The sequence below is a fragment of the Myxine glutinosa genome, chromosome 1, assembly GCF_964187855.1.
Source record: "Myxine glutinosa chromosome 1, kmMyxGlut1.1, whole genome shotgun sequence".
NCBI lineage: Eukaryota > Metazoa > Chordata > Myxini > Myxiniformes > Myxinidae > Myxine > Myxine glutinosa.
The window spans coordinates 357001779-357017496 of record NC_136261.1 but is presented as its reverse complement, the minus strand read 5'-3'; the positions used below and the strand labels follow the sequence as shown (position 1 = coordinate 357017496).

Below are 15718 nucleotides of genomic sequence, written 5' to 3'. Positions count from 1 at the left end.
GGTCCCATGTCAATCGGATGAAGTTGAAAAATTAACATTACGAAGTTTCTCTGGGACGTACTGATTCCGAATAATGAAGTTGAAAAATTAACGTTCCGAAATACGCTAATTACGCTAACAGAAGCGCTGGCGCTGCGAAGCGCTAGAGGGAGCGCTGCGCTCCCTCCCTTCGATTCCCTTCCTCTTCTGCTAGCGTTTCTGCGCTAATACGCTAATTTTAAAACCCGAAGTTTTTTAAAATTTAAGGTGTGCTGTAGTTGCTCTGAGACGTACTGATTCCGAATATGCCTTTGGTTTTTCTCTGCGATGAGTAGTTCTCGAGTTATAAGAGGACAAACAAACATACTTTACTGCTTTTTATATATACTAGGGCATGCCCGTACTATATATATATCTAAAAGTATATCCCCCCCCTCTATTTACATGCAATGGTTTGGTCCAAAGCGAACGGCTTGCGAGTACGGTGACAATCCCCCCCCCTCTATTTACATGAAATGGTTTGGTCCAAAGCGAACGGCTTGCGAGTACGGTGACAATCCCCCCCCTCTATTTACATGAAATGGTTTGGTCCAAAGCGAACGGCTTGCGAGTACGGTGACAATCCCCCCCCTCTATTTACATGAAATGGTTTGGTCCAAAGCTAACGGCTTGGCGCTTGCGGAGTTTGGTAAAGAAAAGAAATCGCCATCGCGTGCACAAATGCGCAGGAAAGCGAATGAATCGCAAATTAGTTTTAATTAGTTTTAAAACATAGTTTAACGCCCGAGCGAGTTTAACGCAATCGCAAATCGCATCGCAAAGCGAAAGAATCGCAAATTAGTTTTAATTAGTTTTAAAACATAGTTTAACGGCAACATAGTTTGCCGACGGGAAATAAATGAATACGCTCTCAAATGTGCCATCCGAGGCAGAGTCTGTTCGCCACGTTCGGCACACGTGATAGCTCGCTGCTCTCTGATTGGTTGAATCGTTTTTTGGACATAGCTCGGTAACTACTTCTGCGATTTGGTCCATATATATATATATATATATACACTGGAACCCCACTAACGAACACCAGTATTACGAACTTCCGGATATAACGAACGAACTTCCTGTCGCCCTGCATATTTAATGAGATTCTATTGTTTAACGTAAGGCAAATCAATATGGCTACACCGTCCCGTAAACGCAAGATCTTGTCAGTTAAAGACAAGCTCCGTATCATTGATCGTCTCAGTCTTGGTGAGAAAGCAGCAAACCTTTCCAGAGAATACGGAATTCCTAAGAGCAGCATATCAACGTTCAAAGGAAAGGAAAAGGAGTTGCGGGAATTTGTCCACGTAAGATTATGGGTGGACGTCGATGAAGACGTTCCCGTGACCAGTTCGATGACCGATGAAGAAATTATCGCCTCCGTTCGTGAAACAACACTGCAGTGTGACATCGAAAGTGACTCTGATGACACCAATGAACCATCCAGTCGACAGCAACCGACAGTCGGTTTGAAGGGCAACCAGTCGACAGCATTAAAGTTTTACAGCTCCGTCAGCTATTATCTTATGCACGCAAAGAAAACGCCACCTCCAAGAGTAAACAATCCAAGATTACCAGTTTCTTCACCAGTAAATTGAACATTCGGTGAATATTACATGTACTTGAACATTTTATTAGCGCTGAGGAAGCGCCTCTAGCGAATGACTTCCAGCCAGTGTAACGCGAATTCCTGTCACAGGAATTCTGAGATCATATAAGTGTGACGTGGCAGTTCCTGATTGGTTCGTGTTGGGGAACCCCTTCTCGCTGCCGACGTGACGTAAATTCGCGCACGCGCACTGGTGAAGCGCGAGATTCGGCCCAAGGTTCTGTTCCTGCTCGCCATGAAGTTGGTCAACATGTGCTTCTGCCGGCCTGCGCTAACTACGTCTACGGCCTCAGCGCAATCCAAGAGGATTCACTTGTTTATACATGAACTTTTAAACAATGACACAACGGCAATGCTTTTTAAAGTTTTTTATTCATACAATCGAACAATAAAATGTACATGAATGAACAATACAAAGAGTTTGTTGTTTTGCATTGGAATAGGTGTGATAGTATGGTGATTCGTATGTTATTCAGTATTACGAACACTTCAAAATAACGAACTTTTTTTTATGTCTCCCGAGCAGTTCGTTATATCGGGGTTACAGTGTGTATATATATATATATATATATATATATATATATATATATATATATATATATATATATATATATATATATATATATGTATATATATATATATATATGTATATATATATGTATATATATATATATATATATATATATATATATATATATATATATATATATATATATTACGGATCTCAGAGTACGGCACTCCCGTTAGCAAGGGGGGGTTAATCCCCCTGTCTTGTTAAGCTGGCCGTCTCCGGTCCTGGAACTATCCTGCTCCTTTGCGGGGTGAGATTGGCCAGGGTGGTTGGTCAACGGTTTCCCAAATACCTTCACCAATCTCTCTGCAAAGCAGGGAGATGAGTCCCTGCTCGAACCGCGGATGTGATGGTAATTGCCGAGTGGTTTAGCAAGCCACGATCCGAGCCGTTAACAAAAAGACTAACCCCGATTAAAAGCGGTTGGCCAAGTCGTGCCACGGGTACTCAATTGGGGACAGGACGCAAGCGATCGGATGAGAGGAACCAAAGAATAAGAAGGGTGAAGGAAGAACAAATATGATTTATTAACTACACTAAAAGAGGAAATGAAAGAAGGGAATATACAAGAAGAAGGAAATAAAAGGACATAGGGCAAGCTTATCTAAACAGTCTTAACTTATCACGACCCCAGGACAACCAGACAAACTCACATTGAATGGTAGCTGGTAGGGGAGGAAGGTCCAGGCAGATGGTTCCAGGCGATGGGATCCGTCCAGGCTCCGGGTCCGCGGGCGAAGAACGGCAGGCAGCTTCGCGTATCGTCGGCGCGCGACCGGACCTTACATATGCGAGGGGCTGGAATGCCGGCGTACGTATAGCGTGCCGAACGCTCTCAAAACCAAACGGCAGTTCGTATCAAACGATCCTCTGCGCAGTTCCTCATCAAAGGGCTTCCCTCGCGCAGTTCTCTTGGTGTCTGCCGATCATTCGCTCATCTCCCCCGCATCTGCTCATCTGCCAATCTTCCCCGCATCTCCCGAAGTAGTCCGTGGCGGCGCTTTTATTACAAGCCTCACGTATCAAGCCGCGTCCGCTTCGCTCCGCCTACCGGTGAACACGCCTCGGCCCGGATTTGTCGCGAGGGTTCATCAGTACCTCCCTTCGTGACGCGTTGATGGGGCCACGCCTATGTTCCTGGCCGCTCCTCCCTTCTTCTCCCACTCTGCCACGTGGCTTATGGCGGCGGGCAGGAACAAACCAAAAGGCAGCGAACGCTGAGGCGGCTGCGGCTGGTAGAGTAGCGCAATATGATTTGGAGGGTAGATTACGCCGCAAAATGAATGGAATGGGAATTTGAGAAGGGGCCTAGGTTATTTGATTAATACAACGCAGATTCAACTAATGGAAACAGATCCTTACCTGAAACACATACTAATGAAATAACTAAAGAAGAAGCCGATGGTGTGCTACGTGTTGCTCGTGGCCTAACTAGGGTGCGACCTTTGACCTTTACACCAAAAATGGGAATATTTACAGGGGATTATTTATAAGGGAATATTACAGATATTTACAAAGTGCAGGGTTCTAAAAACCACAACTATATATATATATATATATATATATATATATATATATATATATATATATATATATATATATATATATATGTACTAGCGAGGTACCCGTGCTACGCACGGGTGGGAGGCCCAATACGAACAGACAATTCGGGAGCGGTGAATGCTAAAGCATGAAACCAATAAATTCCACATTCCTGTAGCACCTTCAGTCACACGTTAGACATGGACAGCAGGTTCGCCAAAGACTTAGGTAAAAAAAAACAAACGCCAAAAGGGAAACCATGGTACCAATAAATTCCACATTCCAGTGCCACCTATAGTCGAACATCAAGCATGGGCAGCAGATTTATGAAGGACTTCCACGAAAAACGTACCTGTTTGAATGGTTCCATACCCAGTCAAGTGCGAATCTGCAAATGGTGATCCGCGAATGTCACGCTTAGAAAGTAGACACCCTCACGGCATTTCGTCATTCACTTGAACTCAATATCTCTATTTTCATTCCAAACAGCATAACTCCAATCAGAAATTAAATAGCATTAATATAAAAAATTAACTTTTACCAACATTTGTGACAAAAACAAATATTTAAATCCGGATATGTAGTTCCGTACAGTTGGGTGAATACAATTACGAATTCAAAATCGTAATTGTATTCACTCGATTCCAAATGTCATTCCAATCATAAATTGATACTTTTAACAAAATAGTTTTATATGACGGTTGTATTAGGATATTATGAAACCAGCTCATTGCCGTCATCTGTCCACTTCCGGATTTGCGGCAGGTTCGTATCGAGTTAATTTCAAAATCATAATTTTATTGAGGAATTTTTGAAACCTCCTTCCTGCCTTACAACATCTGCTGGGGACCCCAAAACGTTCCACAGGAGGTTTGGCGGGGCTAGCCCCAAAACTGAGGGAGTAGTTTGGGGACAGACAGACAGACAGACATTCCTGTTTTATAACATAGATATACAGATATATATACACTGAATATATTGTTGCGGTTTTGAGTTTTGTACAATAAAGGTTAAATTTCCCCCTCATAGTTTAGTCACACTACAACACGTAGCCTCGCGATAGTTCAGTTATTTCTTAGTATGTGTGAGCATAGTCCTTTTCCTGTGTTAGTTTTGCGTTGAGTAGAATAATGAGAGTTAGGTCCTTTCTTGCCTTATGCCACCTTTATTGCCTTATGCCGCCTTATGCCTCCTTATGCCGCCTTTGGCTTTTTGGCGCGAATTAACACGAGGCAGGCCTGGCAAATCGAGGCAAGACCGAAGGCAGGGCGGAGGAGAAGCTGACGGTAAGCGCGAGCCGCCAATCAGGGCTCGAAGGGAGTGGCTGCGGCACTGCGTCACAGGGTGTGGTTGGAACATTTGAGAGGGCTAAGGGGGTTGGCCATATAACCCGTTGCGCGAAGCCCCCGACCTCAGTTATGAGCTCGGGGTGAGCAGTTCTGCGAGAGGGGAGCTGCACTAAGTTATGAGCTCGGGGTGTGCAGTTATGAGAGAGGCGCTTGATGAGAGTTGACGAGTTCTGAGAGAAGACGCGCGTGAACCCAGCTATAAGTGCTCTTACCAAATTGGACGCTCGGTTGAGCTTGAGGCCGAGCCTCTATTGGGTTACGCGAGTGATAGCACGCCGGTAACTAAACGCGCTGTGGAAAACCGCCAAGCCGGCGAGAGACGCGTACATTTCCCTCCCGCCTGCCTGCTGTGCCCGTTGTTCGAGAGACGCGCTACAAGGATCCCTTCCACCGCCTGCTTGCCTTCATCGCGGGACGTGCTGTGACCGGGGAGAGCCACGCCGGGCGGGGCCGTTCCTGGACGACTGTCCAGCGAGGAACATCATCCTACCTTCACTTCCCCTTTGTGAATGTGATCGGGCCCATGTCTGGGGTTAATATAAGACTGATTAAGGCTGCTCTGTGTCTCTGTACTTCTACCGATCATTGTACATACTTGTGTAAATAATAATTAAATTGTGTTCTTCCTTTATTCGACCGTCTCGTCTCTTCCATCATTGACTAAGCGTGGTACGAATACAGCCGCTCTAATCGGGTTCCAATACCTAGAAAACTGCACGGACCACGTGGTACGCAATCCGCTCGGTGTACTCAAATTACACGTGGCTCGTGCGAGGCTTGATTCCCCGCTTCCGCGGTGGCGCAGGTATTTAGGTATGTGCGAGACTTGTCCCGAAACCCTACCTTGCGTTTCCTCGGGAGGGGCGCTTCAAGTCTCTAGGTTGCGCCGACCCAGAAAGAACAAGGGGCTTAATCTCCCCTTGGTAAGGGCAGGAAGGGCGGCGGAAAACCGTAACAATATATTGTTACAGACACGACTTTGATGTTATGGTGGGCCGAGCGGAATGGCCGCCGTGTCCGCACAAGTTACCCGATTATACTCGAACCTTGTCCGAGTCGCGCTATGCTAGGTCAATGAAGGAAAAGGACACAACGGCTGGGATTCAAATGACACGACACCAAGGGTTCAGTTCTCAAGACCTCCGGAGGAGGTTATATTAGGGCGGAAGGTCAGATTACAACTACAAGAGGGACAGCATAGAAAGGCAGGCACTTAGACACACTTATCTTATTCCCGACAGACCACAGATAAACAGGACAAAAACTGACTCACACGGGGATTGATGGCAAGGAAAGCGGGTATTCGATGGCCAGCACAAGGTGCACCTTGTGCTCAGGGACAGGATAGCGCGGCCCAAAAGATGCAGGAGGTCTCTCAGCGCTCGGAGGTAGTGACTTCTCTTTCTCCAAGCTGGGGGCGCATCTCTCCTCACATCCGGTAAGTCGCTGCGTATATCCGGCGGGGAGTGACACGCCCTCGGCTCGTTAGCTCCGCCCCAGATGGAATCGGTCCGCCCTTCTTATTGGGTGCGGGGGGGTTACCAGGCTCCGCCCTTGACGAGGAGCTGACAGCCAGCCCCTTCGTGGTAACCCCGTGGAGCGCATGGGTAATGGCGGCTAACCGAGCCGGAGTGAGGACGCACACTCCCCGCGCGCGCCGTTGTTGTAGTTGTTGTAGTTGTTGTTGTAGTTGTTGTTGTAGTTGTTGTTTGGGGAAGAAGATGGGAGGAGGTATGGGAAGGTCCTAAACTCACTACTGGTGCCATATAATCACATTCTGGTGCAACGAAGAGTCAGAATTAATGGAAACGAGTCCTTAACTGACATAGACTAAGAATAACTAGCAAGATGTCCGAAAGTTGTCTACGTGAGATGCGGTGGACCTGGGCACGACATTTAATGGGGGAAAAAGGGGAAGGTCGGTTCTACAGAGTGTTATTTACAGGCAATGGGACTAGGGAATGGGGGATTGGGGATAGTTGGGGAGTATTGGGGAAATAGGGGAGTATTTACAAGCGGATATTGAGGCCAAGTCCCATATCCGCAACATTGCACCCTTCTCTACCCTCGGGGCGTCCCGACCCGATAAATTTTTACCTATTTTAGTGTGGCACTCAGATGTAGTTCCCTCTACTATTAACTCTACCCTGAGTGCGACAGTTTTACAGATATTCACAAATGAGTAAATATGTCCCCCTGCGACGTTGCACCCTTCTCCTCTCAGAAACACACCCACAGGATAACCGAATCGCGGAAAGAATTCGCAAACTAAACATACAGCCGGTAGGGAGCATTATTTACACAAGACTACGCTGATATTTACACTACGATCCAGGACCTGTTTTTGGAGGAACACATGCAGATGTTATGCATAGAAGAGCACGCATGCCAGCATCGATACACCAACCCACGAGTGCTCTGTGGCCTTACGGCCTTTAATAATGTGCAGAGCACCCCATCCAAGCACCAAAAGCACCACCCCAGCACCAATCGGTGCACCAATAAAATGTTTAGTAATCATGGTGTGGTGTCGCAGCCGGCCGATGTTCTGCCGCTGGTCTTGCCTTCCTGTGGTGCACTTGGCCTTCTTACTTCCTTCAATAATAAAGAAAGGCGCCAACCGCGTCCATTTCTGTATTGTGGCCGTCAGGGGGCCAACTATAAGTGGTTCACCTGTTTGGCATAGGTGCCACCTTGACCCATAGGTCCATCCCCGGGTGGTGCTTGGCCGCAAACGAACTGCGGTCCATTGTGGGTGGCCACCAAAATTGCGGTCCATATGGTGTATCGATCCAGGCAGCAAGCAGCGAAAGTGCAGGCCCACAACTGCGGAGCCAGCACCTCTCTCTCCTCTCTCTCTGCCCCAAAGCCAGATCCTCGGAGGTGGGAGACAAAAGAAAAGACAAGTGAGTAAGGTGGTAAGGGCGCAAAAGTGCACGCAATGTAAGGTAATGCACACTGGGGGCACATGGGAACCAGGTGAGACAGGTACGTTCCTACCGTACGCCCCCCCCCCCACCAGGTAACCTACATGGCCCCTCCCTTACCCCTTACTGTATCCACAAAACACAACACTACCCATAAACATCTACTTTACAAATCAACAAACATCCCTACTGTCTTCCCCGTTCCTCCCATAAACCAAATTCGTCTTCTCTCCCTCCTAACCAATCAAATTTGCCATTTTCAACTTTCATCAAAATTTGCCATCTCCAACTCAACATCATAATTTGCCATTACCAATTCATCATCAGTCCCTCCTAGGGAGGGAGAGATGGAATCACCCCAATGTCTCATCCACGTCGTGATGCGTCTCACAAATCCTCACAGCAATTCTCATTTCTGCAACACAGAACAAAGAAAACACAGGTGTGGAGTCATCATCATCACCACAGGTAAGTGGCTGCGTATGGTGCGACAGGTTCATCAATCCTAACTATTTCCTAAATGACTTTAACAACTTTACATTACCCGGGGTCTTTCTCCGGCCAAACCATTGGCCCTCTTACACTATGGGTTCTAAAAACCAATTCCCATTGGCCAAACTGTGGTGCTTTTCAATTTGGGGTCTCACTCCCCCGATTCATCTCTCGGTGCCCTCGCACAATTTCGGGGCTGCGACGTGTACCTCTCCCAGCGGGTCTACCCACCTGCACACCCCCACCACTGCAGTTGCCTCCGAGCTTACCTGCTCCCTGCCCTAACCTAACTACCTGGGGAAGGCCCTCTGGCGCTCTCCCCACTCGGTGCCCTCTCTTGGTCCTGGGCTACCCGGGTCCGTCCTCCGGATCCTCGGGCCCCATCCACAACTGTACCGGCTCCCAGAGCCCACCTGCGGCCTCACCTGGCCGACATCCTCACAGTGGTGGAGTGCCCAACCAACTACACACACTAACAGGCTACACGCCCAGCCATTTCCACGACACTAATGCACCCATCCACAATACCATTCTGTCACCCGCACCACAGATGCCAATATCCAACCACAATTTACCTGTACCCTCTACCTAACACTTACACTACCCGCCCCGGGTATCCGTGATGGGGGTCCACTCTTCCCCCATTCACACCTTCGCACCATGCACACCACTCCGTACCACTTACTCCAACTCTCTCCACACACCTGTACTTGCACACCTGTGCTCTCACACCTGGTGCCACCTGCACCCTTCTCTCCCCAAGCGCCTTCGCGCTGATCCACCACACTCACTACTCATCCATTGCTCCACACACCTGTCCAGTTGTACACTTGTGCAATCACACCTGTTCAATCCTCACACACACACACAGCATCATCTCAGCTAACTACTCCCTTCTGAAACTTGCGCTTCCCAGTCGTCCCTTTAAACTATTGCGCTCCCTCGTCATTATCATCCATACTAATCTACCTGCGTCCCCACTACAGGTATCAGTCACTAACTAAACTTAACGTCACCTAATGTCATCTTCTAGGGCCCTATCAATATAACCTAACCCACCCGGGCTAGTTTTCACTGCCATACACCCCATAAGCTATTGCGCATTTGCCCCCACTATATGGGAAGGGTGGCAAGGATGCCACCCTTACCCACCGGGCCCATCGCTCACTACCAATTTTGCACATCAAATTTCAACAAATCAAAAATTTGCCAATCACTACCCATCATCTGCCAATCACTACTGCCAATCCCTTGCCAATCATCAAATTTTGTTTTTCTCTAATTTCGGGGCCAAAACACTAACCTCATCACCCAGTCTACTCACTAATGCCTCTCGGTGCGCCAATTCCCGTCCAAAGCCCGGCTTCGTAAAGCCAAGCCATGAATGCGGGTTGTTCTGTGCCAGCGGCTGGATACGTCCCGCATTCGGTGCAGGGAAGGAGGTTTACCCGGGCCGAGATCCCACGCACCATCTCGGCACGGAGCCATCCCATGGCTCGATCTCGACCTGCCGGAATGCCTCAACAAAAAGTGGTCGCCATGACGACCCTTTCTATCGGGCTGCCCGCTCCGCCTAGTGGAGCACGGACGCGGCCGTTCCACGCGAGGCCCAGCACGCACCGAGGGCCCGCTTCGGCTAAAAGTCGACCTAACCTCTAACCTGGTTACCGTCGATGCTTCACCTGGATTCTTACACCCCGCAGCCCGTTCCTTGCTCACACATCCAGCCGTCTCCATGCTCCTCGTCGTACCTTTCCTTACACACCCAGGTACTCTCATTCCACTCACAGACTTGGTCACACACCTGACCACCGAACACCTTGGCACACATTCGTTGGTCGCACACCTCACCAACACACCTCTTCGCACCCCCTCCTCGGTCACCTCCTCTGTGACAATCACAGGTGTGCTCTCCTTCGCACACCCAACTACGTGCCTCACCACCAACTCCAGCGTGCATTCCCACTCACGCTCTACCATTCCAGGTGTGCATCCTTTCTCACCTGTCACAACCAACTCACGCTCCTTGTCACTCTCACTACTCTCACCTCCATTCTTGACAGCGCACTCACCCTTACTCTTGACAGCGCACTCTTTCCCCATGCACCTGTCCGTTACACACCTTTCTCGCGCACACTCTCCCGTTACACCCTCTGTAACACTCACCACAGGTGTGCATTCTTCCTTACTTTTGACAGCGCACTCTTTCCCCATGCACCTGTCCGTCACACACCTTTCTCGCGCACACTCTCCCGTCACACCCTCTGTAACACTTACCACACCGCGCTTCCATGTGCTCCCTCGCACACACGCTACGACCGACTCACTCTCGCCAGCACCCTCACTCCTTGGCACGCACTTTTTCCTCACACACCCCAGAGTCGGACTTCCTCGCACACCTCCTTTTTCGCACACCAGACCTGTCGCACACTTCACCAGTGGCCTCTCACGAACACCCGGGTCCATCTCGACCCCCAAGCTCATTAAATCACCTGGCGCATCATACGCACGACCATATTGGTCACCACTTACACCAGGTCCTCTTCCTCTTCGCTTCTCCTCCATCACCTGCGAATCCCTCATCCGGTTAATGAGCACATCATCACGATCCAAACACAGACTTTGGACCAATTCTTTTATCTCCTCTTTTATCTCTTTCTTATCCCCTCTCCGTCGCTTCTTAATTTCGCTCATCCCTTCTTCCACTTCTTCTAATTTCTGCTTCACCTCTTTTATTCCCCGGTATGTCTCCTCAAGCTCGTCCTCCAAGGCTACCTTGACCGTTTCCATGTGCGTCCTCACCTGCCGGTCCTTCGTCTCCATTACCTCTATCACCTCGTCCAGCCTCGTTGTCAGTCCCTCACGTACCATCTGACATTCCCTCTTCGTCGCTACCAAGTCATCTTTTAGTTCTTTCTGTGTCGCTTTTAAACCTCCTAATACCGCAGTGTTCCTTTGAACCTGCTCCACTAACTCCGTCTGTCCCACCGTCAGCTGCTCCACCTCCTGCGTCAGGTCCTCTATGCCCCCTTGTAACTTTACAGTCCCCTTTCTCACCTCCTTCTCCATGTGCTCCTTACAGTGCCTCACCTCCTCGCGCACTCCTCCGACCTCCTCACTCACTCCTCTTCTGATCTCCTCTCCCATCACTTGCATCTCCTGCCCAGATGCCACCCTCATCTGCTCCATTTCCTCCCTGTGAGCATCCAGTTTGGTTTCTACCCCCATTCTGACCCCCTCTATCTGCTGCCCCATTTGTTTAACTTCCCTTTCCGCTTGGTCCCTCATGTCCCTCAATTTGCCTTCCATCCTGTTTTCTAACCCCTCTAACCCTTTTTGCATCCCTTCCATTTGATTCTCTTGAGCGGCCATTCTGTTTTCTACCCCCATTAACCCCTCCTGTATTTCCCCTAATCTACTGTCTAATTTCCCAAATTTCTCGTCTAATCCCTTAAAATTATTGTCTAACCCCTCACCGGTACCCCTCGCTTCGTCCCTCATTAACCCCATTTGGCCCTCCAATCGCTCACTATCAGCCCTCATTTGCTCACTCTGAGCATCCATCCGGCTCCCCAAACCTCCAATTTGGTCTCCCATTTGTTCCATAAAGGCCCTCATTTGCAGGAGGAAAAGGTTCGAATCCACCAGGGGCGCTGCCATGGTCGCGGGCGCCGCGACCAGCAAGGCGCCATTTTGCGCACCCGCAATGTCGGGCGCAACGACGCTAATTTGTGCGTCTGCTACCCTCGCTGCTTCGCTCTCCTCGCGTCCCTCAATTTGGTCCTGGACCGACCCTGCCTCACTCTCCTCTACCGGACCCCAGCTGTCTTGGTCTGCCATAGCGCGATTTTCAAAATTCGGGTTTTTATTTCCGTAAAACAAATCAAATTTCGCCGTTATAATTTCGAGCGCGGAAAAAACGCGCTCCGGATCGAATTCTACCTCCCAAAGTTTGGGCCTAACAAATTTAGTCCCAGGTCCGAATCCGACACTCCTGACACCAATTGTTACAGACACGACTTTGATGTTATGGTGGGCCGAGCGGAATGGCCGCCGTGTCCGCACAAGTTACCCGATTATACTCGAACCTTGTCCGAGTCGCGCTATGCTAGGTCAATGAAGGAAAAGGACACAACGGCTGGGATTCAAATGACACGACATCAAGGGTTCAGTTCTCAAGACCTCCGGAGGAGGTTATATTAGGGCGGAAGGTCAGATTACAACTACAAGAGGGACAGCATAGAAAGGCAGGCACTTAGACACACTTATCTTATTCCCGACAGACCACAGATAAACAGGACAAAAACTGACTCACACGGGGATTGATGGCAAGGAAAGCGGGTATTCGATGGCCAGCACAAGGTGCACCTTGTGCTCAGGGACAGGATAGCGCGGCCCAAAAGATGCAGGAGGTCTCTCAGCGCTTGGAGGTAGTGACTTCTCTTTCTCCAAGCTGGGGGCGCATCTCTCCTCACATCCGGTAAGTCGCTGCGTATATCCGGCGGGGAGTGACACGCCCTCGGCTCGTTAGCTCCGCCCCAGATGGAATCGGTCCGCCCTTCTTATTGGGTGCGGGGGGGTTACCAGGCTCCGCCCTTGACGAGGAGCTGACAGCCAGCCCCTTCGTGGTAACCCCGTGGAGCGCATGGGTAATGGCGGCTAACCGAGCCGGAGTGAGGACGCACACTCCCCGCGCGCGCCGTTGTTGTAGTTGTTGTTGTAGTTGTTGTTTGGGGAAGAAGATGGGAGGAGGTATGGGAAGGTCCTAAACTCACTACTGGTGCCATATAATCACATTCTGGTGCAACGAAGAGTCAGAATTAATGGAAACGAGTCCTTAACTGACATAGACTAAGAATAACTAGCAAGATGTCCGAAAGTTGTCTACGTGAGATGCGGTGGACCTGGGCACGACATTTAATGGGGGAAAAAGGGGAAGGTCGGTTCTACAGAGTGTTATTTACAGGCAATGGGACTAGGGAATGGGGGATTGGGGATAGTTGGGGAGTATTGGGGAAATAGGGGAGTATTTACAAGCGGATATTGAGGCCAAGTCCCATATCCGCAACAATATTTTAAAGGCTCTGCTGGCTAAACAGTTTAATAGGCTCTGCCTGTTAAGCACGAGCTTAGCAAAGTTATGGATCCCTACATCTCCGTAGGATTGTACTGTAGCCAATACCGGGAAGAGAATCCCCAGAGCTTCTGCTCTATACTGATGAGGGCCAACTAGCCTAAAACGCATGTCCGTAGATGTTTCCTCTCTGGGGTGGACTTGCCTATGAAATTGAGAATTAAATTATCTTCCCGGTATTGGCTGCAGTACAATCCTACGAAGATGTAGGGGGCTGTAGCTCTGCTAAGCTCGTGCCTAATAGGCGGAGTCAATGCAAATGTTTAGACCGGAAGTTTTTCTATAATTTAAATTTCCTGGCTGCTCCCAGAACTTTTTTGTGTACCACAGACAGATTTATGTGTGGCAGGAATTTCCTGTTGGTCATGGTGCATGCAGCAATAGCTGTTGTATGGCACTTTCTTCCTGGTACCTACTACAGTAATGGGGTCTGATCTCTATATACAGGTATCCCCCACTTAACAAAGGGGTTAGGTATTCTTGTATCCCTTCGTTATGCGAACCTTCATAATGCAGGAGCTCATTTTCCATTATTTCTAATTTATTATTTCTAACGGAACAATTGGTAAGTAAAGAGCATTGACAAGGCAGTCATTCTCTCTTTGGTGACATCTTCAGCAGCACCACCAGCACACTGGAAAGAGCATGGATGTAAATGGAACTGATAATTATTGAAAGACATTGTTACAAGTTTTCATTATTTTCTTCCCTTTTTAATCCATTTTGCCCCTTTTTGTTGTAGTGGTTTGGTTGTATACCCTGAAGGGCCCTTGGACCCAGGACGCATCCCAGACGACATGTCTGAGCTGTTTCGTCCCTTTCACACCCTACTGCGCAAAGTCAGGTCAGTAGTTCAAGACAATGTATGTATGATGTACAGCTAAATAACAATATGATTGTAAACTTGCACTTGGTTTCGGCACACGTGGTTGGCTTAACCAGGGGATTTCGTTATGCAGGATGACTACATCGCGACTCAAGTATACAGCACTCATTTAAAAACAAACAGGTTTAATTAATAAATACTGGGGATGGAGGCACGGGAAGTGAAAATGCAATTTACAAATACAGAGATAACCAGACAGCTTGGTTAAATGGACGGTAACAGTAGCACGGTTTCCTTAATGCTAAGTATCACACGCAGACTCAGTTGGGAAACACAAGACGAACCGAAGTCAGTGTGGGTAAGTGTGACGCGTGTGGCTTTCGTGGAGTTCTGAGGGGTATAATGCAGGCACGCTCTCGGTCACCTCCCCTGGTCTGGTCTCGCTCTTGGCTATCGTTGAGGCACTGATGGCTATGGAGGAGGGGTGGGGTAGGGGGGGTATGCTTAATGGCTGTGCTCTCTGGGCTGTGTGACTCCCAGGCTGAGAACCTTAGAGATGAGCTTTTATGGTTTTATGGAATGGTGAGCTTTTATGGTTCTGGTTATATGAGAGAAATAGATTCATGACTTTGTGTCTCCGAGAGAGGCTGTGTCACTGAGAGAGAAAGAGAGACCGAGACCGACTTTCTGGCTCTTGTATTTGGCTCTGTTTATCTGTCGTCCTATCTCCTCCTAAAGGGTTGTGCAGAAATTAACCAAACTTGGTCGTTATGATCAACCCATGGCACGAAGGTGCAAGAGCAGTATCATTTTTGGGTCCGGCCCCCTGGACCTGTTATTGTATCACACAGAGTTATAAGCAGTAGGCATACCTCCATTCTGCATGGAGGAGTGGGCAAAAATGTTCCAGCAGCAATGGACTACCGGCGTTTACTTCCAGGGCTAAATGTCAAATACCAAAAAATGCAATTATGGGAACATTTTAAAACTTGTTTTTAAAGAAACTTTGTATATGCAATCAACATGAGTATTACTAACAAATTACTCCCACACTTCTCCCTGCTCTCAAATGTTGTGGTTGTGTGCTTCCCCTTCTCTCCCCATCTTGTCTTCCACTCCCTCTTTTTGTATATTTTGTTTGTCTGGTTGATTTGTTTGTGAAATAAATGTTAGCTCTTTCACGAGCCTCGATTCAGTATACAAAAAAAAACATTGTGGGACACATTAAATATGTAAAGATTTTTTGGATTTGA

The 15718-nt window shown here is 48.5% G+C and overlaps 1 protein-coding gene across 14 annotated transcripts in view; it reads left to right on the top strand.

Moving 5' to 3' along the window:
* ZFYVE28 (zinc finger FYVE-type containing 28) overlaps positions 1–15718 on the top strand; it is a 129647-nt gene that overhangs the window by 60092 nt on the left and 53837 nt on the right. For all 14 annotated transcript variants that reach the window (XM_078769947.1, XM_078769954.1, XM_078769948.1 and 11 more), the window contains exon 8: positions 14382–14483. In XM_078769947.1, the coding sequence (XP_078626073.1) occupies positions 14382–14483 (102 nt within the window). The remainder of the gene's footprint in view (positions 1–14381; positions 14484–15718) is intronic.